The sequence below is a fragment of the Pezoporus occidentalis genome, unplaced genomic scaffold (assembly GCF_034315485.1).
Source record: "Pezoporus occidentalis ecotype Australia unplaced genomic scaffold, CSIRO_AGI_Poc_V1 ctg37, whole genome shotgun sequence".
Classification (NCBI taxonomy): Eukaryota; Metazoa; Chordata; class Aves; order Psittaciformes; family Psittacidae; genus Pezoporus; species Pezoporus occidentalis.
This window is the reverse complement of record NW_026915691.1, coordinates 8,724,819-8,750,016: the sequence shown is the minus strand read 5'-3', so window position 1 is coordinate 8,750,016 and position 25,198 is coordinate 8,724,819. Positions and strand designations below refer to the sequence as shown.

General features: G+C 40.7%; 1 protein-coding gene across 4 annotated transcripts in view; it reads left to right on the top strand.

The window, feature by feature from the left end:
* The window catches only part of TMEM132C (transmembrane protein 132C), a 204,188-nt gene that overhangs the window by 109,222 nt on the left and 69,768 nt on the right, over positions 1-25,198 (top strand). For all 4 annotated transcript variants that reach the window (XM_062631606.1, XM_062631607.1, XM_062631608.1 and 1 more), the window contains one exon: positions 2,790-2,936. In XM_062631606.1, the coding sequence (XP_062487590.1) occupies positions 2,790-2,936 (147 nt within the window). The remainder of the gene's footprint in view (positions 1-2,789; positions 2,937-25,198) is intronic.

The following is a 25,198-nucleotide window of genomic DNA, read 5'->3' as shown; positions in this document are numbered from 1 at the left end:
AGGTTTTGTGCATATGTAGGTGACTTTCTTAGCAGGATTCTTAGATGGGTTTTGTTACTGCGCGGTGGACCTGAGGCTGTGATTTAGTTACTAGTGCCATGGAGTGCATATAGCTCAAGGGACAGAGGCAATTTAGGGACACCCACAGAAAATATTTGAGTCCACTTTGGGTTCAAGTCCAGGCTGACAAGTTAGGGAGAGTGGGTACTTGCAGGTTGTAGAGCTGTGCAGCAAAGCATTTGTGCAAGGCCAACCATCTACTCGTGAGTAAGCAGGCATGGCAAAGGGGAAAAAAATCCAGTTGGAGTGGGGAACCACACACTAAGGAAACCTGGAGCACTTCAGCTGTTTGTCATCTCCATTTATTGTCTCCATACCTGCTTCCCTTAAGCAAACATGGTAAATGTATATATACTGCCTTGATTAGGTGGGTAAATACAGGAGGCTGTCAAGTAATTTGGCCTCCAGGTCCTCAGGCTCCGGGTTTACTGAGATAATGTAACTTGCAGATTTTTATGTATGAAGTTGGCACTATTGATTTAAAAAATTAATATTTAATCACAAGCATACAGCAAGGTCAACAAATCTTGGTAAAGAATTAAATAGACTTTTCCTTGCTAGCACTCAAGCACCAAGTAAATAAAAATTTAAGTGAAAACATTTGTAGCATGTGTGTGCAGACTGCATTTAAAAATGTATGGGGCTCAGTACTGACTTAATTCTAATTCATCCATTGACCTTGTTATGTAAAACTCAACGCCCTTTTAAGAGGGAGAGTTGCAAATTGTGCTTCTGCATATTTATATAGGAAGTTCAATCTTCTGGGTGTTCATACCCTAATTCCAGTGCTAAGTGCAATCACAACATTGATTTTTCTCGCTAAACATAGCCTACTTTACTCGGGGATGAAGGGATTTTTTTTCCTTTTAATGGGCTTTATATAATGGCATATGTGAAAACCACTCAACTTAATGCCCCATAGTGTAGTTAATTAACAAAATGGCATTGTACCCATGGTCTTTCATCCTCTGGCAGTGTATTTTACCACTAACCTTGGCTATACAAAATGTCTGTCCTAATTAACAGGAGCCCAGGTATTGACTATGTCAACCTACATGGTGAAAGAGCAGTTTGCAGCTGCTGGCAAAGTTGTAATTCTGTTGAAAATCCAAACATGAGGAACCTCATTTTGACTGATGTTGTGACATTTCAGAGCCCTTCTCAAGTAACCACTGAACACAGTGCTTAAATGATCAGTTTTTACTTCTCTCCAGTATATCCTAACATACATGCAAATATCTCCTAAAATACGTACTACCAAAACCGTACTGATGGATTTATACAGATTCCAAGATTGGTGGTACTGTTTCCTTATTACTCAGATATTTATTTATTGTTCATTTATTTGAACTGTAATATGCAGGAAAACTTACTGGAAACTTAAAGCTTTAATGAACCTTCAATAATGGATTTGGTTCTCCTTTTACTTTTTCTGTTTTCATTTCTGAGTAATTCAGCTGAAAGCATTAGAGAGACATCAGGTTTGTGCTGGTTTTACTGGAGCAAGACAGTAATCTGTGAAGCTCCATGATATTTCCTGTTACAAATGAGAGAATTAAGCGCTTACACTTTAATACGGAGAAAAAAGAAAAGTTTTCTTTTTCAGTGCCTTTCACTAATTGTGTTTTGTCTCGCTGTTGGAAAACTGCAACAAGAAGACAAATACTCTCAACCATTCATGACTATATTTTAAATGTGTTTTAGTGTCTAAAGAAGCAAAAAGACTGGTTTTTTTCAAGGAACTTAGGTGCTGAGTGCTCATAAATGTCAAGAAGATACCAACATCTAACAGAATGATGATATTTACTCAATATCTAACATTTTGTGTTGCATAAGTACTTCTTAAAAATACAATTTTTCACCATGCTTTAGCGTTTTTGCTATGGGGAAGCCAGTTCCTGCTGGGTAGAGGCCGTGATAACCGTACTCTGACAGTATGAAGTTAAGCAGCCCTTTGCCTTCACCATCCAAGGCTGAGGCCAAGCTACTCACAGAGCCATGTGCTCCTAACTGTCATCCCTCTCATGCTCATGGTCCTGTGTGACTGGTGGGGTGGTGGGATTTTGTCCCTCAGTGTCTTTTGAAGAGCAAAGCTGTAGAAGTATCTCCCTTATTCCTGATACTTTGTAATAGAACTGAAGATCAGCAGTTAAGTGTTCTGCACCCAAATAACTTCTTTGCTGGGAGATCTTTATACAAATGCTCCTTAATAAAGGAAGTGCTCTGTAATTAATCCTCCATTCAGTTACTGCTGAGGTCATTAGCAATATTAGCATCACTAGATAATGCCTGATAACTTTTCCACAGACTTAACAAGTAACAGTGTCAGAAATTTGTATCCTATAAGAACATCTCCAAGTTACAAAGTCTTGTCTTAACCAACAGCTGTATTCTCGCTAGACTGGAGATTTCAAATGGAAATTGCCTTCGAAATCCCAAAGGGAATTGCCAGGCAGAAGAGCAACAACCTGTGCACTGATATCCAGAAGGATATCATATGGGATAAAAATGGGTTATTTAAAAATCTGCAGTGAAGTATTCCTCTGTGCAGTGATGGAGCACAAGTTTGTCTTGATACCGATGAACAGAACCTTCCTGAGTCTTCTGTGTTGGGATGGGTTTCTCTTTGGAAAAACTTAGTGCCAGAATAGAGAAAAGAATCTTGAGTCAGAAGATCATGGTCCTGAATGACTCTCTTGTAAACTTTTTCCAACTGCTGTTTCCAACAGGGCAAAGGTGAAGAAAGGTGTAAACGTTCTCAGTGCAAAGACAAGTGACCCCCGGCAGTGGGACGTGAAACAAGACGTGGGGAATGGTGGAAAGCATTCGACCACAACAGTAATTTGTCAAAGGATAGCACCAAGTTCAAGGAACAGGTACGAAACCTCATATTCTCGGCACATTAAGCTCATTTATATCCATGGTACCATTCATTGGTTGAAAGACTTAGGGCTCATATTACCACTACTCATAGCCATTAAAGCTGTAGCCTGGAAATCTGGAGACACTTATGCTAACTATGGTACCATCTGCTGATCTATAACAGGGCATCTCAATTTCCAGGTAATAAAATTCATCAGTTTAAATTAAAAAATGAATAGAATAGGCCTATATTGGAAGGAGGGACTGGGGGAGTGTCATTTGGCGTGAGTATGGATATCCTTAATTTTAAAAGCTTTTACTGAACATTATTTTTTTGGCTTGATAGTTTTGACCTTGTTTCTCTGCACATATCACAACCTCTGTGGTTGGTTCATCAAGCAAGCAATGAATTCTTCTACAATGAACCACTCCAACTTTCAAGCATTGGTACAGGATAATTCAAACCTGTCAGTATTTAGTGTCTTCCATGTAACACAAAAGAATCCCCTTTTGCAAATGGTTACTTCTTGCAGAAATGGAGGTTCCTTTGCTAAGCCGTATGCTGGTAACTGTCAGAGGCAAAGCATGGTATAAACTGGCCTGCCAGTGCCTGCTTTCCTGTTTCACGTTTTACTGCGATTTGGTCTGGTTCTTCCCAGACATAAAAGCAGTGCTTTTTTGGTAAGTATTGTCTTCCACAGCACATACTAAAATTGTATATTGCTGCTGTCAGTGGAAATTGTTTTGCTCTTGCTGGGGATCATCTTAACGAATTCTCACAACACTGCTGTATGTTAGTCCACACAGAGTGCTTTCATGGCACAGATCTGACCAGTGCTTCCCTTATTATTAGCCTCACACCCAGGCTTATTGAAGAGTATCATAAAATCTTTGGTGGATGCTGGGTTGGTTATCACTTTCCCATTCAGCTACTTTGTGCAGTCTTCAGGCACAGAAAACCTGAGCAGATTTTAACATTTGTATTCTGTGCCCAGTCAGAGTGCCTGGGAAATATTAGACTCCTGTAAAGTACAGAGATTCCTCCTGTCATAAGCAGCTCACTGATTCACCGTATTTACACTGGATGTCATTGCAGTTAGTGAGATTTTCAGTGGAGAGTTGGGGGTGGGTACTGGTTTTGCATGGAAAGGTTTTGGTGGCAGTGGAGTGTGGTGGGGGTGGCTACAGGGGCAGCTTCTGAGAGATTGCTAGAAGCTTCCCCCATGTCTGATAGAGCCATTGCCAGCCAGCTCCAGGACAGACACAACACTGACCAAGGCTTGAGCCCATCACTGGTTGTGGTAGCACCTCTGGAATAAGGTATTTAAGAAGGAGCAGGGGGAAATGCAGAGAGGGGGGTGAGAATATGTGAGAGGAGCAGCTCTGCAGACACAAAGGTCAATGAAGAAGGAGGTGCTCCAGGCAGCAGAGCAGATTCCCCTGCAGCCTGTGGTGCAGAATATGGGTGAGGCAGGCTGTCCTCCTGCAGCCCATGAAGGTCCATGGTGGAGCAGATACCCATTTGCAGCCTGAGGAGGACCCCATGCCAGAGCAAGGGATGCCCAAATGAGGCTGTGACACCATGGGAAGCCCATGCTGGAGCAGCCTCCTAGCAGGACCTGTGGCCCTATGTAGACAGAAACCATCGCTGGAGCGGGTTTGCTGCAGGACTTGGACGCTGCAGAAGATCCACACTGGTGCAGTCTGTTCCTGAAGGACTGTACCCTGTGGAAATGGAAAGGAAAAATATATTGTTTAAACCTGCCACAAGTGAAAAACAAAACAGTTTGAAAGGGAGGACATAGCTTTAGAACAGCATGGAACTCTTGAGTGTATTTGCAACTGCGGAACTATAATAGTCAGGTTATCAAACCCCAAATTAAATCTTCTCAATCAAATTTGCATAAAGTCTAATTAAGCCATAAAAATATTTTTAGTACTAATTACAGGAATAAAAGTCAATGTTTCAATGCTTCTTTCATTTGTGTATGTAAATAGTTTCTGTCTTCTGAAAGCATGACGAACCTAGGCTTGAATGAAACGTCAATGTACAAGGAAGAGCTGGATAGGGAAACCTGGGCATGTGTGTACTGAGATCTCAGTGGGAAAGCATAGATGTTGTGGGCATACAGTTACTGAGATTCTAAGTGTCACTTGGAAGCCCTCTGTGCAGAGCACAAATATTCTATTAAGCTAATTTAATTTAGTTGAGAATTGCAGGTCCCTAATGGGATCTTTCTGTGCTGCCACCAGCTTTTTCAGGCTGGTTTAGCAGTGCAGTTCATTTGGGTGATGTGCAAGCTGTAGCAAGGTCAGCGTTGATGTGAGGTACTGTTCTGGAGTTCCAGCATCAACACAGGCTAATCTGCAGCAAACTCAGCCAACTCATAAATATCTTGGCTAATTTAAGCAGAGGGAGGTGTTTTCCACTGTCTTTGCAAAAGAGCTTCTGAAAATCAAGTAAATGAAAGGTTGTAGTTCTTGGATGCTTTATGAACATTCACACAGCTTGTTAAGATGATGATGATGTGTTATTTTTCTTTACATGACCAGCTATGTCTAGCACAGCTCAGAGAATCAGCATAGCAGGAAAGGAGAATGAAAAATCTTCTATAGCTGTGCCCTATTCTTCTGTTGCAACCAACAGGAGTAATTTGGCTCTCTCTTTCAATTGTCACAGGTCCCCAGCTGGTTGTGGAGCAAGTCAGGATATTACTTAAATTCAGAATAGATTCTCAGTGCATTGGAGTGCTGCCAGATAAAACTGCATCCAGCATTCGTTCTGGTCATAATGGGGAGAGTGACCTGTGGAGTTGTTAAGCACACGAACAGGAAACTCTGGCCTTTCTTTTTGTGCTCTTATTTACTTGGAAATCTCCCTGATATACCATGGAGAACCATTGCATTCTTTCCCCTTCATGTCCTAGAAACAAATGCCCATACTCAAAAGTACTCTTTTCCTTTGCCTAGCTGCTTTTCTTTTCTTTTGCATATTTCTACTCTTATTAGTCTATGGATATAATTACATTGTAAGCACTTTGAAACCAGCAGTTTATATCTGAATGTCGCACAACTTAGCATCTAATATACCTTTCACATTATTTAAACAATAAAATTCAAAGGACATATTTTAGATACGTCATATCAATAACTGTTGAGCATTACATTTTGAGAATTTAAGTGTAACTTCTTTTTCTTTTGAATTGGTGCTGCTAAAGCCAAGAACCATAGCTTCTGAACTTAGATTTATTCAAAAAGACTTTAACACTACAGCAAGTAACTGCAAACAGCTGGAAATCAGCAATGTTTGTGTGCCTCATAATGCAATTTGTGCTGAGATTCAAGTAGCTATTGATGAGAATAACAACAGTGTTGATTAGTGAAAACAAGTCTTAGACTGCTGCTTGGTCACTTGTTTTCCCTTGTTTCTTATTCTGGGGGAAAGCTGGTAGGTGTGAAATGTGTCTTCAGGGTAGATCAAGAGATATTTTTGGTTATTATTATAACCATTCCCATTTCTAGTACTACCTCTGGTTCGAGCCTAAGGCTTATGTGGTTGATTTATGATGTACCACATCTTCCCTGAGAACAGCTTCAGTGAAAAGGCTTGTATTTGCTGTGTAGTTCATTCTGGATTGCCACCACAGGGTACAGGAGCTGGCCCAACACAGAGTAAGGGTTATTTTTAACCAAAGTCATTTTCATTGTCTTTTTTTAACAGCATACCTCCACCAGCTGGTATGCTGTCAAATGTGGGGATGAGACAGACACATTAAGAGTAGGAGCAAGGAGGGTTAGAATCAGTTAGGCTAGCTTCTCTGCCAAAGCCAGAGCATCCTGTAACTATGGTATCAAGAACTAAGAAGCAGCAATTGGAGGTAATCTAGGCCCAACTCTCCTTGCTCCTTGAGACCTGGAATTGTGCTGGAACAAGCTACCTTCAGTCTTCTTAGGCTGATGTTTCTGCCTGTGGATGTTGTACTTTGTGGAGGAATGGAGTCACCCTGCACTTTTGATTCCTGTCAGCCAGATAGAGAAATGGAGTGTTGGAGAGCAAAGAGGCATTTAGAAAAACTGACATAATGGAAAACTGCTGTGATGTAGCCCTTTATCCTCTTGGTCTTGAACCTTTTGAGAGGCCCATGCGCTTAGAGCTCTGCAGCCATCTGTCTGATAAAGAGACAGACTGGGGAAGAGTGCTTCCCAATGTTATGCTTATGTTTCAGACTGTGTCACAATCACTTATTCCCCCTCACCACACGTGCACACATTTTGGGGGGTTGTTTTTTTGTTTTCCTTTTTGTTTTAACACTCTCTGGGTATCATTGCATTCACATGGAGACAGCTAATGATCTTACCACATTGTGTTTCATATCATCGGGGCATGGAGAAAAGCAGCGAAGCTGTTACAATTCCGTGCAGGTCCCACCCCTGTCTGGCAGCACCATATGCTGCCAAGGGATGTCAGTGAAGTGAATTCTCTTGCCATTGAAAAATAAAAGTAAAGCATATGTGTACACCAGGCTCAGACTTGAAAAACTGGAAGTCGTGCAGTGTGTGGGGCTGACTATACCTGAAGACAGTCAGTCTGTGCCTAATATATGGACACAGAGAAGAGAATTCACGCATTATGACCAGGATAGATGTTATTAATTCTCTAGAATCTGGGTCATTTTTCCCTGGCACAGTGGTTTGCAGAACTCAGCAGTGTGGCAGTGTAGCCTGCTGACCTCAAAACCATCCAGTCTGAGCAGAGGACAGGATTTTCACAAGGACTCAGAGGTTTGGTGTTGGTTTACAGCCAGCTGAATATGAGCCAGCTTGTGCCCAGGCAGACAGGAAGACCAACAGCATCCCGGTCCGTATCAGCAATAGTGTGGCCAGCAGGGCCAGAGCAGTGATCGTCCCCCTGTACTGGGCACTGGTAAGGCCACATCTTGAGTCCTGTGTTCGTTTCGTTTCGTACAAGAGAGATATTGTGGTGCTGGAGTGGGTGCAGAGAAGGGCAGTGGAGCTGGTGCAGGATCTGGAGCACAAGTGTGATGGGGAACAGCTGAGGGACTGGAAGGGTGTAGTCTGGAGAAGAGAAGGCTCAGGGTACCTTACTGCTCTCTACAACTACCTGGAAGGAGGTTGTAGTGAGCTGGGGTCAGTCTCTGCTCCAAGTAACAAGCAATGGCACTAGAGGAAATGGCCTCAAGTTGCCCAGAGGAGGTTTAGATCGGATATTAGGAAAAAAATCTTCACTGAAACTGTTGTCAAGCTTTGGAACAGGCTGCCCAGGGAAGTCACTGTCCTGGAGCTATTTAAAAGATGCGTAGATGTGGCACCTGGGGACATGGTTTAGGGGTGGACTTGGCAGTGCTGGGTTAAAAGTTGAACGGGATGATCTTAAAGATCTTTCCTAACCTAAAGAACTCTTATCATTATGGCCTCCTGTGTATTTTGTTTTAAGCATCATGTGTATTTTGGTGCAAATCAGCTGCAGTCTTTTAGTCTGCTGGCAAATTACCAGTGCAACCCTCAGAGCTTCCAAGGTGAGTCATTCTTGTGATGTGCATCTGTCTGCTTAAAATGACACATGGGAATGTATGCATGCAGCTGTCAATAACAATATCAGGAGTAATATATAATATGGCTAAGCCTGTACCTACTGCTTTAAAGATCCTTTCCCTTCACCCTTTCTTTTCTGATTTCCCAAATAATTTATCTCTGTCTGCTGTCTTTGCCTTTTAAGATTTCACTGTACGTTAGGATGCCTGTTTCAGGTCAAATTAGGGCACGGATGTCTCCATCGTAGAGTGTAAGTGCCAAAGACACACTGGACATCTGCACATATGGTGGAGGATCAGCCAGCTGTGCCTTGTAACAATATCTTTTCTAGGGCACAGAAGACTAGGGTTAGAAGGTTGCTTCCCAAAGGAGCCTTTCATATGGCTCCTCTCTTGCTGCTTTGAATGTCAGGAGTGTTTATTAAAGCCCTGAGCTCGGGCGGGAGGAAGGGTGAAGAATGTCTCTCATGTCTCTTTCAGAAGTAGGCTGCCTGCAGGAAGAAGGCGGATGCTCCGTTGCCGTTGCCTCACTCACTCTGTCTGCTGCAGTGTCTAAGCAAGTGTCTGTGTAAACTGTCTTGAGAGGGAATATTTGTTTCTTACACCTTAGCGTCTTACCAGGTACTTGTGGGAGCAGGGCAACTTGTTGAACCTTGTGAATCCTGAGTGGTTTCGACTTAATGGGCAGCCCTCACTTGCATTAAGGAAAAGAAAATTCCGCAGGAGCCCTCATGGACAAGGACTCTCACTGAGCCTGAAGGACCCTTTCTTTTCAATACTTTCAGTAATGCAAGTTCAGAAAGATCAAATTTGAGATAACTATAGCAATTGTCATGGCAACGACATACGTCTGTCTAGTTTTCATCTAGCATCTACTGCAGCAAGACCCTGATCCATAACTACAGCATTGGCCCGACTATAATCCAACAACGTTATTATCAGTCAATTCTTTCAATAGAAATTTGTGCTTAAGTTGTCATCAGCCTAAATACCTGCTTTCTGACAGAGAAAGGTTAAGTCAGAAACCCAACAAGGTCTGCACAAGTGTTGTGGAAGATACTAAATGGAAGGTATTTTCTTTCTTATCAAGTATGTTGCAACATTCTCTCTTCTGTTTGAAATTCAAAGCAGGATATTATAATCTGAGATTTTGAAAGCCTCTTGTTAGGCTTTACTACTGAAATGAATTTTCCTGTTGGATTTCAACAGAACCAAGTATTAGACTCAGTCCTGACCATTCTAAAAGTACTACATTAGTCTTTTTAGATAACATAATGTAGTATTAGCCAAGATGTAAGGCATTCCCATGAGTTATCTCTCCAAGAAAAGAAATAAATTAACAGAGATAACAAAAAGCATAAACCAGGATCTCTACAGAGGTTCCAGCCCAGTTGCAACAAATTAATTCTTTATATTTTTTGTCTTCTTTGGCGTTCCTGGGTCTACTGGGAAGCAGAAGGGCTGAAGCAACAAGAGAAAGGTCATTCGTCAGGGATTTCTTGCCCAAATGAAAGCGTCAAATTTGTTTGCTCAACAAATCCTCATAGTTTGGAAAAGCTTTTCACATCCTTATCAAAATCAAATGCAGGAGGCTTAGCCAATGCATGCAGCGACCCAGCCTTGCTGAGAAAACTGCCGTCGGTGCTTCCCTGCTTTCCAGTCAGGTTGGATATATTGTTTTATTTCAGTATTCCATAAATAGAGCAGAGCCCCACACATTAAATAGAATATGATGTGCAATTGTGGAATAATGGAACAACTTTATATCCATTCCACATTGATAGACAGGTTCACTAATAATTAATTCCTGATGTCCAGAGTGAGATTGGTTTTGGTATCTGACAAAGTAATAATTTCTCAGAGAGTGACTAAGAAACATACAGTCTCCTCTTGAGCCTTTTACATATGTGTTCTGCAGAGTTCCTGGAATATACACTAGGAAAGGCTGCTGTCCCACTGCATTCTTGCCTCTCGCACACAGCAATCCCTATCGCTTCCCATGTTAATAAACTGTAATTCATAGTGAAGTTATCCGTGAAAACCTCCTTCTGGTGTAGCACATTCACGGACTGACTCATCCGTTAACTTTCTTCTCTTTGCACTTTAAATCATGAGTTCTAATTTGGGGTGAGGTCAGCTCTTCTTTATCCGTGACAGTTGGCGTGGTTGGACGTTTTAGCAGCTATTGTAATGTAGCTTTCCTTGCAATTTGGAGGCAGTGGAAGATAAGAGACAAAAGATGCAGAACTGGGGAGGAGGAATTTGTGTATGTGTGGTTTTTTTTCTCACACCATCTTTGAAGCAGAAATATCTGCTGAAAGCCATAAACAGCTGAGTTCAGCAATACCACATCATGCTGCCAAGCAACTCTGCTTTCCTCTGTAACTTTCACAGCAGAGGAAATAAATCAGTCAGGCAATAAAGAATGAAGAAAATTCAGGAAAAAGTGCCAAAAGCCAAACCTTTCTAGAATAAAGTGAATAATATCTTTGTTAGTATTCGGCAGAGCAAATTGAAATATGTTTCTTACACACCTAAGCCCTCTGTACCATTGCTGCTTGAGGAATTTCATGATAACAAAACCCCTCTGAACTCTGGATGCTTAAAACTGGTCCAGAGAAACCTCTGGAAAATAGGCTACAATCTCATAAAGCGAATTAGATGATTTTAAACATTGTTCCAGTCTCATGCCTCTGTCAGATCAGTAGCAGGTAACCCACTGACAGCAGAGAAGTATCACTGTTTATCTGAAATGTAAAGACATTTCCTTAGACAAAGCACAATCTATTAGGCAGGTGAACCATTTGTTTCTGCACTGGTTTACCAAGATTTACCTTCCTACTCAAAGTTACTTTAGTTTGATGTGTTACTGCTTATTTTAAAGTACAGATAGAAGTCTCTTCTCTATTTTGTTCTTGGTATGTAACAAGGGCGATTATGAAACGGGTGGAAAATTATAATACAGATGCTAAGTCTTTGTAGTAAATCTTACGAGTTAACCAGCACATCTTGGTAACTGCTGACTTGGAGGATTTTACAGCATGTTGCTGGTCCTATGGGGTCCTACTCCCTGCTCATAGCAGAGATCTCCCCCATCATCACTCCTGGCTGTTGCTTTGGTTCAGATTGTTAAATTCTATTCCCTGTTGACTTGTGTATGTAATTAAATAAGTGATGTTACTTGTATACCTGCAGTGAGGGATGGTTAAACACTATTCTCCTGTGGCCTTTTTCATTTCGAGACCACATTGTTTGTCTTTTATTGTTGTACCTCCCACTGGGCCTAAATAATAGAAAGACAGAACTTGGGTGGGTTTTACACACTGCATTTGTTTTCTCCTTTTTAAAAATTCATGAGTTTAAATGCGTTTCATTAGCCTCTGCCATTACATCCCTTGCATATCCTCCAGTTGGAGATAGTTGTAACAAAAAGTGACGTCATAAGCACGTTAAAATTATCACTTAAAATCACTTAGATGATTGATACAGTGTTTATAGAGGAAGTTGAGTATTCATAAACACTTGGCAGACCTAACTGTCTCATTAGCAGCATTTTTGCATTGGTTTAGCTCCACTGAGTTGAATGAAATTAATCTACTGATTCTCACGTTCGTAATTTAAACCAGGATCGAGCCTTACACAGTCCTAAGATGTTTGTTTAAACTCATTCATAGTATCCAGTTCTGTGATTCCAAATATATTGGTTTTAATAGCAAACCTCACGTGTCAGGTGTTGTTAATGCATCCATCCAGGTGTGGTTTTTGTCTTTGAGACACATCTCAGGCTCAGGAAACCTTGCTCTTCTTCAGTTATCTTCTTAGGGAAATGTCTGCTGCAGTAGCTGGGCTGCTTTATCGGGTTAGTTCTGTGTCTCTGCCTGAAAATAGTTGAATGGATCCATTTCCTGCTGTGAAGCATGTTTTAAACTTGTGCAGGCTGATATGGAGATAATAGTACTTTGTTGCATAGCTACTAATAGGCCATGTTACCAGTGCTCCAGACTGAATGAAGCAGCATCATTATTGTTCTGCAGACACTTTACAGCAAATGAGCACTGTCAGCAAGCACAACAGTTTACATAATTCAAGCTGGACAGAACATAACTCAGCAAAACCATGGGCTTCTCACATCCAGTTATGATGGTTTCAATTCAATTCCCTCTGCACATTTTGCATAGTATGTAAAGATAATACGTGCTTTTTTATGAGCTTAGAAAGTAAAAATCTTTGCCTGTCGTGTAGGCAGTCTGAAAAACAGCCTTGTATCAGAGATCATTGCAGTTCCCCACACGTAACTGACTTGCACAAGAGCGAGTAGTTACTCTATTGGTTTTTATAAGTCATCATTTGCAAGTCATAATTTATCTACAATTCATACTGCAGGGAGACCTCTGGTATTTCATATTCTGGGAATGAAGGAAGATCTTGGGTTTTTTCACTGTCACTTCATGGTAAGTATCAGCAAAATCTGACATTTTAAAAGGCAACTTTTTTTTTCAGGGCTGTGCAGCTACAGCCCCTTAAATGTAGCATTTGTCTTGCTATGTCAAGTGCTTGTTCAAATCACCTGGTTTGAGTTGGGTTTTGTTACATCAATTTGTGGGTCAGAGGGGACATAGGAAGTGTTTGTGGGATCCTGTGTATTTCCTGGCAATTGAACAAGCTAGAGGTGGTCTTCTCTTTTGAAAGGTCTTTGAGATCTCAAATGGTTGTACTCCACCAAATCCTGGCTAAATAAGACCCCTGAGGTTCTGTTTCTCTGAGTGGACAATATTGGACAATTAAGATCTGTAAGCGTATTCTTTTCTAACACTTCCAAAATAAAGAATGAAAAATGAAATAGGAGTAACAGTATTATACAAGTTACCAATGTTTTTTCATTGTACTTTTTCCTTAAGCAAGGAAACCCATTACATTTTCCTGGAAACATCTATGATGTGAGCTTATTTCTTTGAAGGGTCAGTACGAGGGGAGTCAAGGACTGGTATAAATCAGTGCCAGTCTGCTGAAACAACATATACCAGTTTGTCCCACTCTCATTCACAAAAAGCTCTCCCTACTTTCCTGTTATTACTTTATGAAGATGCTGGTAGTTTCATGGGGAAGGAAGTTTGTTAAAGAAAACTGATATGCTTATTGTAGAGAGCTTTAGGATAAATCAATGCTGAATTCCCGATTTCTTGCCAGGAATTTCATTTCCAGTTAAATTTCCAGGGAAGAAACCTTAGCTTCACTGAAGTAAACGGCAAAATTTCACCCCAAGTTTAGGCTAAAGTTTTACCCTTCTCTCCTTCCTTCTCTGGGAAGTACAGCTCAGAAAACTAGGTAATCTCTTTCCTGTTCAAGGCTGCAAACAGCGGCTGACATGCTCCCCTTCCATGTGTGTACCTGCATACATGATGGCAATTATCACAAAAGGAATTCGAAGTAGCGCCCCATTGATTTTTGGTTTCCGCGTTGTAAATTAATGGACTAAGCATGCACTCTTTGTAATCACACTACTAGAAACTCAATAATGACTCTGCCAGAGTACTCGAGTGACCTCAGCCACTGGTTGCATTCCGATTCTGACTATTTTTAATGAGAATGGCATGTTTAGCAGTGCCATCAGGTGGCTCGAGAGCAAGGTGCCCTGTCAACCAGAGTGTTATTAATAGACCAGACAACAAGAATTGAGATGTTTTTGTCTCTTCTCTTACCCAAAATACATTTCTTCTGTATGGCAATGTTCATTAGAATGTATTAAGCAGAAGAAATTTCTGATCTTCATGAAATAATCTATTATAACTTCAAGATTTCAACCAAATCAGAGCTCAGCAAATACCATGGACAATCCCTGAAGGAATACAATCTCTCTGATTAGTTCAGCAATTGTTCAGCTAGGTTTAGAGGTTTTAATTGTGTTTGGCTGTTATTTCTTATGGTGGTTTTGCCATCTCTGGACAAGTGCAATAGAAAGATGTGGCTCTCCACTTGGAGATGCTGTTTGTCAATTTTTATCTTGAGAAATGTTCAGGAATGTAATGAGACTGACTGGGATGGTATATTTCAAACCACAACTGCATATCTGTTTGTTACCTATACATGCATAGTTCTGCAGTTTGGTTTTACCTGCTGTGATTTCCTCCCAGCGAGCTAGTAAACTCCTATGCATTACAGATGAACTCTGTTTAAATGCATAGTAAATATAGGCTATTCCCAACAGTACTCTTACTTAGAAAAGTTAACCTAGAAATGTCATGGTAAGTGTAGGGGACTTGATGACAAAGAATTGGCTGGAAACTCAGCTTTTCCTAACGTTACTTGCAGAAGCATCCGAGAAGGGGATTGTTGCCATGTTCTGTTAATCAAAGCTCTGTTAATTACTTTGACAGGAAGCCTCTCCTGCTCTTTTCAGTGTTCCTGGGGCTGGTAGAATTGCAGAGGTGAGATGAAACACGTAGTCTTCAAATATAATTGCCGCATCCTTCAGTGATACAAATCCGTAGAGATTTGTTGTGGTTCTCTGTGGATCACATAAATTAACGATGTGGGTTTATTTTAAAAGGAAAATCAAGATACCCAGAGTCACAGAACAGACTTCCACTTAGAGCAGAACCCAGGACATGCGGGAGCAGTGGTTTTTTACAGATCCTGCTAACCATGTTGTGAATAAATAAGCTCTGGCTTTGTAAATGGTTTCAAAAGTGTGAATTCTTCACCATTACCCACCCCCAGAGGAATACTGATTTCAGAGCCTTTGCTTTGAGTGCTACACTTCAGCAATTGGTTTTGAAAAGATGTGTCTGTAATTGGCAATAGGAGTTAATACCTAACTATCAAGACAGAAAGAAATAACTACATTTTGAATTTGGAGCCTGATTCAGCATTCAGTGAAGTCTGGAGAAGACTTTCCATTAGTTTTGAGTCCTGCTCTTGATGAACAAATTTAGAAGAGCACATTCTAAAATGTGTTTAAGAGTACAACTGCTAATGATGAACACCACTTGAGGACAAGTTACTGCTACCTAAAGGACAGAAGATGAAGAAGACATCCTTCAGCAACTCTCAGTTGTTTTCTTCAGGCTTCCCCACCCAAGTCCTTTTAGATACTTACACAGTATTAATCAACTCTTAGTTTGGAATTATGGATCCTGGAAGGGGAGAAGAGTTTGTGGTGATTTCCCTTCATGTAAGTAATACAGCAACTTGCCTTTCACATTAGAAGCTTTAAGATTTGTGTGTTTGAATATACATAGATTTATTATTTGTATTTGCAAGGATTATAATGTCAGCTTGTCATCATGCCAGTGATTTGCTTGTTCCTTTGCCAAGTTCTCAAGAAATTCCAAGGTTAGAAAGGATATTCCCCTTTTCTACAGCTCTGCAAATTTAGCTGTGGATTGAAGAATAATCAGGCATCTAGTGCTACCTTCAGTGTGCATCACGGAGCCACTGGCAGCAGCTCCTGCGGGGATATCATTAGCCAACTATGGGAGCCCAGTGTTTTATTCCTTTCCTCTTGGACCATCTGAACGCACGTGGTGGTTCTGCTAAGAAAGCACACGGAGCTCTTGGCAGGGTGTCATGAGCAAGATGAGATAACTGACTGGAGCACATTACAGGCTCCTTCTGGCCTGTGGCCTGCCTCACGCCACGTAAAATTTGGATACAGAAGAAGGAAAGATTTTCCCTTGGGTCATAAACTCTGACCCAAGTGGAGCAAGGATGAGCGAGGGGCATGCACAGGCACGCGAGCAAGACGGTGTTTCCAGGCCTCACAGTTTAGCCTTGACCCACACATTGGATGGACAGATGCTTTAACTACCAAAGTGCAGTAAATCATTTGTATTCAACAATATCTATCATATGTTCTGTGGTTCCAGTTTTGAGTTCCCCAGAGGGAAGACTTAATTTCAGCGACACTGAAGATTGAAAGCCTACTTTATTTGTAGCAAACAGTTGACTGAAGTATTTGTCAGGCTCCATTATAGCTGTTCCTGCATTCTGTAAAATTATTCACATATATACAAGCATGAGTTCATTTTGCCAGGAAGCAAGACCATTAATCCTCCCTACTTTCAAGCCACGTCTCTGTGGGCTGTGGTGGGTGACTTAACTGTTCAGATTGCTCAGATTGTTGGAGACTTCATCCCTTTGTAATGTTAATGACTGCTGAGTAGCTCAGTCTTGCATGAGAAATTTTTCTTATATTTAAGAATATTTTTCTTATATTTTTCTTTTCTCACTTTCCCAACATTTCTATTTAATTCCATGTATTTCTGATTTTATTACCTAGTGAACACTTTTTCTAATAAATCCTCTCATTAGAGGGATTTGGTTTCTAAAGGGTTAATCACTGCATTTTACTCATGATCCAATTGAATAAGATAATTTGCTGTTTCCTGAGTAACGCCAAAGAGCATACAGAAAGATCTTTTGTTCCACTAAAGATGTTAAAGAGGGTTTGAGGATTCCTTTCTATGCAAATTGAAAGCTTTACACTATGTACCCTACAAGGTTTAGGAATGCTGCTATTTAAACATCTATACGTATAATTAGTCAGTGATGTTTATTAGAACTATTCCAGATATCCCTGAAGACAGATTCAGGAAAGTCTGTAACCCTCCTATTTATTTGTATAGTTGCTGCCAGTTTTTCATCTTAAGCAGAGAAAGAGATGGGATTTTCCTAGGTTCTGAAGTGCTGAGGTCCTTGCCCCTAAATTTCAAGGGCTACCAGCTACTGGTAGTAGTCACCACCTTGTTTCTGTAGGACCCCAGTCTGATCTGTGCTTCGTTAGGGGACACCAGCTCTTTCCAACAACATAGGTCCCTCATTTCACACGTACAAAGTGGAGCTGTGCTCCTTGTGAGCACCTTGATGGGTAAGTGCTATCTGTTTTCTTGTGGGATCTAACAGTCAAAATTCTCGTGTGTGGAAACACTGACGTGAGAGAAGGTGGGCATGAATGATTATGAGGGATCAAAGAGAGGGAACAGACAGCTCTGACAGTCCCTATGGAGCTTACAGGAAACTTGTTTGCAGTCTGCCTGCGTTACTTCCTTCTCACTGTACAAAACATGCACTAAACAAAGAGTTCAGAGCTTGGGTCGTCATATCCCAAGGCTTTCCACAGTTCAGAGCCTAAGATGCTCTACGCATTAGCACTGAACTGTGCCCTAAGTCACCAGCCCTTCCGTACCTCATCTCAACAGTGAGAACTGAAGGAAAAAAACAAAGAATGAGGGGCTAATTAGCTGGGTCAGCCAGTGGTCAGGCTTGGCAGGCAGGAATGAAGGGAGGAGGAGGACTCTGTAACTGAGTAGGACAGAGAGAAGAGACGCTCATGCAGACCAAATCTCTCCTGAGCCTGTAAAAGTTTTCTGTCTCCAATTAAAATCAAGTGTAGATCATGTGAGCATTTCAGCTTCTGTCTTCCATGTCTCTCTATTGCTCCTTCTGAAATCTTAATGCTTCTGACTGCAATAACCAAAATCTCTCAATTATTGTCACACTCTGAGTAGCTTAATGACAATAATAATCTGTAGGGACAAATACAGTGCACGGAAGTGATTATTAGATGCAGAAAAAACATGCCAAAAGTCATTGTCTCTTTGCTAGCTAGATGTAATTTTAATTTTAGAAGAAGGTATTGAAATTACTGCTCTTGGAAGTGAATCCAAAACTGTAGTGATTGTTCTTTTTTTTTAAGGGAAATCACAGTTCTCCTTGGATCTAATACCCCATATACCGTAAGGCTCTTTGTAGTGAAAATCAGCATGGTGCTAAGTAAAGAATAAAGATCTAAGTTATTAAAGATATATATATATACTTTAAATACATGATTTTATAGTATACCATTTCTGGTGTTGGCTTGCTTCTGTGCATTCCTACCCACGAGGCTCTGGAAATGAAGTTTCTGTGTTGCAACCATTGACTGTATTTTGACATCTGTACAAAGGGATGTATATATCGAACTCCAAACCTGTTTCCACTGAAAATTAAATAAACTGTGGTGATACCTGAAAAGTCAAGTTTGCATGTCTGGAACTTGAAGGCTTTTCCTGACAGTGTGTAAGGTTAACCTTCAAAGTCTTTGTAGGACTGGCGTCCCTCTAGTCTCTTCTGTAAACCAGTCTTTACATTCATCTGTCTTTTTACTCTGTCTTAGACTTACTGATGTGAGTAGAAATCACCTCCCTAACTTCTCCCTCTTCTGAGATATATACTGGAGATAATGGCCATTATTCGTCTACTTGACATTCCAGGTTAAAAATGCCAAATGCACGCAAGTCAGTCCTCCCTCTAGTTTCAGTCAATTTCTGGGGAGAGCACTGATTTAATTACCTGTTTGCAGCATGGAAGCTGCCTGGGTGACCTCTAGATCATCTAATGACTGATGCATGGGAACTCTCCATCACAAGCAGAGCTTTGGCCTGCGACATTCTCAGGTTGCATAGTGTCACAGGGGGGAAATGGTTGGTATCTTGTAGCCATAACATTTACTGTAAACCCCATGCACTTTCTCCTAGGTGCTGCATAGGGGGATAGCATCCAAACATTTCTTAATTCTTAGTGTTTTAACCTCTCCTATCAGAGTCATGGCATCTGCCACTGTGAAACGATGACCAGAAACCTGTCCATGCTCTGGGAGTGTTGTGTTATAGAAGAAGTGTTGTGCTGGGTTGTATGTCACAGGGGATCCAGAAGGAAACTCAGCAGTGGCCATGTATTAATGGCATTGTCATTACAGCTATCCAGGCTTGTCTAACACAGCCCTCATGCAGCTTAAATTTCTGTTAAACACTGGTTAAGCCCCCACAGATAAAAACTTTGCTCTTATGTGGGGTGGTTGTAGCCTCTGCACTCTACTACTAAAGCTATGGCAAGCAAGGCAAAGCTGTGCTGCTAATTCAAAATATATGTGTCCTTTAGCTCTCTCCCCTTCACCAAACCTTTTAAGCTTGTTGCCTAAAAACACCCTTTAGAAGAAAAAAATCTATAGGGCATGTAGAGCTAGCTGATTTGCTGGTGACCTGCCTAAGGACTGCATTACTCAAGTACTCACTTGTCCTTTGAACACAAAGAGACAGGTGGAGCCTGGGGTATTACTTGGTACAAAGCAAACATTTAAAAAGCACAGAGTTTCAGGTCCTTATTGGTAATGGAAAGTGCTGTTTTGAAAAGTGTCATTTGACATTTAGAAGATTAACTGGTATTGACTTCCTGTGTGAGTTGGGCTCCTGAGTATCTGAGTCACTTTTGGAAACCTGAGTTGGCCATCTGTTTCACTTAGGCATTGCAGTGCCAAGTGAAGCAATGCATAAATACTTTGATTACTATAGTTTGTAGTACCTAAATTTAGGAAAAAAAGCAATTATTCCAACAGCCTGACACCTATTGGAATTTTCAGAAGTTCTGGGGCCTCAAATTCCCACTGCTTAGGAGAAAGCAGATGTGTTTGAAAGCAATCAGAGTTTAAAAGGAACTTGTGCTTTTGAAAACCCCAGAGCTACCCTATTGCTTTTGAAAGTGGAGCTGAGGTACTTCCAGAAATTTCACCAGTCATCCCAACCAGATGTCTGACAACAGCAACAGAACCTGAAAGTGAGGAGTATTCCTTAAAATGGTGTAGAAAAGTGAGATATAAAATGGTCACATATATAATAGGAACCTCCTATTTCAAATTTGTCTATAGATTCTGAGAATGTTCAGGGAGGACACAGCTGAGACTGGAAACATGGGCATTTTGGAGCACCAGGAGAGCTGTTTCTGTTAGTGGTTCAAGCTGAACATAGGCAGAAAATGCAGATATGGCTATAGTCCAGCATAGAGTATGCCAGCCTTTGATCAGTGCTCTGGCATGCGATGAATGGCAAGAATCATTTGGGAAGAACTTTGTATTAAGAGCTCTATTTGTACTTTGACACCAAGAGAGGACAGAAGACTTGAGATTGAGGAGTAGAGGACATAAAAAAATAGGTGGTTTAGAAGTCTAGCTTAGGAAAAGTGGTAGCAACATCCATAAGGTGCGTAAGAGGTGGAGCTGCATGGATCAAAGCAGCGGAAGCTCAAAGAAGTAACTGTGCCTTTCAGATGGAGGAAGTAAGACTGGAGATGCAGGGGCCTGCTCTGGAGCTGCCACAAGGAGCCATGGGGAAAGCAGGGCTCTGGCAGCAGTGGGTCACTCCTGCATTGGCTGCCCAGAGTGCCCTGGCTGATGTCCACACAGGAGGCAGGAGGGGGAGCAGCAAGCAGGGAGGCAGCTGAAAATAGCAAAGTGAATGTGAAAACAATAGTCATGTTTGTTCTTGTTCCTTTCCAGTATAAGCAGGTGACAGTCCTCATTCTCATCTTTCATTCTTTGCTGTGTGACTTAGCAATAGTAAACTCTTCCTTTAAGCTCAATAAGGATGTTCATAGAAACTTCTTATTGCACCTCTTTTGTTTTAACTGGAGCTCAACGGTTCCTTGCTGCCACATTGGGAAAATGGACCAAATAAACAGCAGAGTAGTCCATCCATCATACTTTAATTCTGTGCCTTGAAGGAAATGAGTAGTCCAGGGAAACAGCACATAGTGCAATTTGAACAGCCATCCTCAGGCCATTTAACATCAAGGGAGACTCATAATGAGAGGTCTCAGTGCCCTGGTCTAGCTTTGTAATGTTTCCATACTCAATTTTATTTGGGATGGTCTCCATAACTTTCCAGGATCATGTCACCTTCCTTTTTTCAGTTTAAGAGTGGATTTGGTGCTGCTGAGAAGTGTCTGTTTTGAAAGCTTTGGAGACTGTACAGTTTTGTCAAAAACATAAATAGCAGCAGCAGCTTCTTACTGGCTCTCCCCTGTGATTTTCTTTGACCAAAAAGGCAATAAAATCTGGAAGTCCATATAATTTTGAACTTTTTTTTTTGCTCAATGGGAACAGTTCTGATTTGATGCCATTGCAATTTTTAAAGACAAAAACTCAGCTAGCAACTTTCAGCTGCCTTCTTACTCCCTGATCCAGAGGACATAGATACAAGTTGCAAAGGCTTATTACAGGACTATGACAGTGGAAGCCAGACAGAGTGGTGGTCTCAGTCTACCTCTGGTTCATTTTACTGCCTACAGATTGTAACAGTTTTTCCTGTTAACATTTCCCAAGCCAGTCAGCTTGGCCATATACAAAGCCTTTGATAAGTGTGGTTGAGAAAGAATACAAAATCCATGTGGATACGACTGTGGATAGAAATGTTTTTGTAGGAAGCTGTGAGGGTGTGTTGCCATTTTCTGAAGAAATATTCCCCACTTTCAGCTTTTAAAACCTTTTAAACTACTGTTTTTTTGTTTAAAAATTGTACTGCTTGGTTTGTTTGTTTTAATCCATTATAATTAATTGTATATTGATTGTTGTTAAGGAATTTAGAACCATGGAAGTGTTCAAGTTTATGCCTGCAGCTGGATCAGGAGTATGTAACAGCCTTTGTTTTGTGATTTCTTAGCTTTAACATGAATTGAATATTCATTACACTTTCTGGATAAGATGGATCTGGACTGATTAACATAATAGTAGATGTAAATTATTTGTAAAAGATTTGATTCCTACTATATAACATCACTGATTTCCTTGATAATAATGTCAGAATACTCAAAGCCTCACTTATAACGTAGGCAGAGCCCTGCAGAATCCTCAGGACTCAATTTAAACATGCACTTATTGTTTGTGTCCTCATTTCTCCGATGAACTCCTATATGACCTTGGGCAAGTCACTTCATTTATCTCTTCCCAAGCTTGCATATCATAAAATAGACTAATAGTACTGTACTCTCAAGAGCTGCGCGTAAAAATTCTGTCCAAAAGCAGTAAGAGAAAGGTATTGCTATTGTTGTTGATATATCTATTTAAGCAACATATCCTTTATGGTCCTATGCATCACATGAGTAGACGCACCGAAGGCAGCAGGACTATTTACACAATGAAAGTGGTTTGCTGGACATTGGCCAGAAAATAGGGATGAACCTATAAGTAGTAGATGTTCCCCAAGGCATTTAGCAGTGGGAATTATGGTTCAGAACCATGTTAGGAGGGTGGGTATATAATTGCCATCAGGATTTAAAATCATTCAGGCAGCATAGTCTACTTTGCATGTAAACAAAATGTAGGTCTTGAGGGAGCCTGTGTCTCTGCTAAATCTGCTCATGTATAAATCCTCTTTTTTAGGCTTTATATTTTGTAATCATTGTAATTTAAATTCAGCTACAGTCCACAGGATTTGCACATTTTACCACTATTAAGGAAGTCAATAAGAGCTGTGCATCCCGCACACTGTAGCTGCCCTTCAATAGTTAACTCCTTCCCATCCCCTAAACACGGAGTCAGGCACAGCAACAGCACTTGAGACAGCCTTTGAGAGCATTCAGCCTGGGAATATGCATGTGAGGGACAATTAATTCAGCCGGTTTGTATTTGTCTTCTTAGGTACTTCCCTGAGATGCTAAGCTGCTGACTTTGTTGTTGCTGGGTAAGCAGCAGTTACCCGAAAGTACCATCCCCTCTTGACCTCTGTGCTGGGGGATCAGGCTTCCAGGCAGCACATTCCCTGCACCCTTTGGTTTCCTTCTGATGTCTATTTGGCATCTTTCCAATCACACACATTGTGTAGTATTAACCAACTGCATGTGTTCTCCCAGCTAAACAAATTCTTTAGGCCAAATTCATCGCTGAAACAAACTGATACTGGGAGATGCATCCACAAACGATAAAGCTTTCCACTAGAAAAATATTCTGTTCTACTATTATCCCTTTTTGTATTTCCTTCAAGTGTTTTCATTTTATGTTAAGTTGTGATCGTTTTGCAGTAAACAGCTTTCCAGGAATGACAAATGTTGCTTTGCCCATTGAAAAGATGAGACAGATGTTCCGTGTAGTAGGAGACAGGAAAATACCCAGGCTTTTACCTGTCACCCAAGTTTGATCATTTTTCCTGTAGTTGAAAGTGTAAAATTGAAACCTGCAGTAGAGGGAGTGTTGAACATTGCTTCACCTCAATCATCCCTGCTAAGTATTATGATGGCAAGAAAGGGATCCTTAATATCCCTGTTACATGCGGAACATTTTATTAACTCAGAGAGGCGCTTGGGGTTGGCTTTTTTATTTCTCCTGGAGAAAATAGTAGAATTTGACAGGTAATTTTGTAAATGAAGACAGTAAACAGCTGTTGAAGATGATAATGTCTGAGTGGTTTTGTTGTTTCTATGAAAACTTAGTTACACTCATCTTAGATTAATTTTTCATTGTCTTCTGTTAAATGAGAATTGCTTACACTGCTGCTTCAAATGGAGCCTTGATTGCTTTCCATCTACTGCCAAAGCCATAAAAGGCCAAAAAAAAATCAAATTCATAAAAACATTTACGAGCGCTGATACAATAAATTCGTGCTATAGTGCATTTTAATTTGATAAATTAAAGTTTTGCTATGCAGCAGTTTGTATTCATGTGTGAGAGAGTCATATACATTAGCCATTTAAATTCAATACTCAGTTAAACAGCACTAAAAGCAATTCTGGCTGCTACTGGGAGCTTTTGGTGGGGTATTATGAAATTTGCCAAAAGTCTGAGATGCAGTGTGGGAGAAATGAAGTTAAGTGTACCCATGGAAAAGGAAGTACAAGGATAGCCTTGTGGCAAAGGCACCAAACAGAAGGTTAGAAGATGGAGCTTCAGTTTGCGCATTACCAGCAGATACTCTGTGTTAGCTTTGTAAGTGCTACTCAGGAGTGTGTAAGGAAGAGGCAGCCTTTGCAATCCAGGCTCAGTAATGAGGACAAGGTCCAGTTTCTAGCTGCTGCTGTGAACAAGTCACTCTATTTTCCCTGGTCCTCATTTTGCCATTTATAAGTGCAGCTAATAAACACCCTTTCACTCTTTCTCTTGTTTGTTTTGTCTGTGCAGGCCACCAGGTCTTGTGCTCTGTGAAACCATCTTTTGCTGTGTTAATATGCCACTCAGCACAATGGTGTGCCAGTATTCAGCAAAATACTGTAAAGAGAAAGAAAATAGTTACAAAGAGTCTAAGCCATAATTCAGTCCTGCTTTGAAGTGTGGCAGAGGCATTTAAAGCTTCTGCTGACTTTCTGCATATGGATGATTTCACCCAAGATGGGTATTTCTTTGAGTCTGAGCAAGTGGTCAGGATCTATTATTTGTGAGTTCATGGAACGATCAGGCAAGTGTGAATGAAGGTCATTTGTTTTGTTTGTTAGATCTTACACTGAAAACCACTCGAGTCCTGTTATGACCTTTTACAGAATTTTGTTTTGGCATAAATGTCAGGAAATGCAGCAGGAATGAAAATACTGATAAATGTTTTGCCAGGATTTAAAGTGTAACTCAGGCTTGCTGGAGAGCACATCTTTAGGCAGCCGTAATAGGTTTTGAAACATTTCTCATCACCCAGTCCTTCATAGAACTACTTCTGAAAATGTTTCTAAATGCACATCATTTTCCCTTGGCAAGGCTTCACACCATGAAAAGCATTGATCAGGAAGGGAAATCACTGCCTCTTTAACAAATTGGTATTTCAAAGTTCACTTCAGAGTCATTTTTTATAGCTGCTTCACCCAAAAAAGTTCAACTTAGGTGTGCCAATACATTTTTAAGGAGCTCCTGTTTTTTTCTTTTATTGAGCCAATTCTCTTGACAGGCTTTAATAGAAGGACAGGCAAGACAAATGACTGGTGTGAGATCATACAGTTAG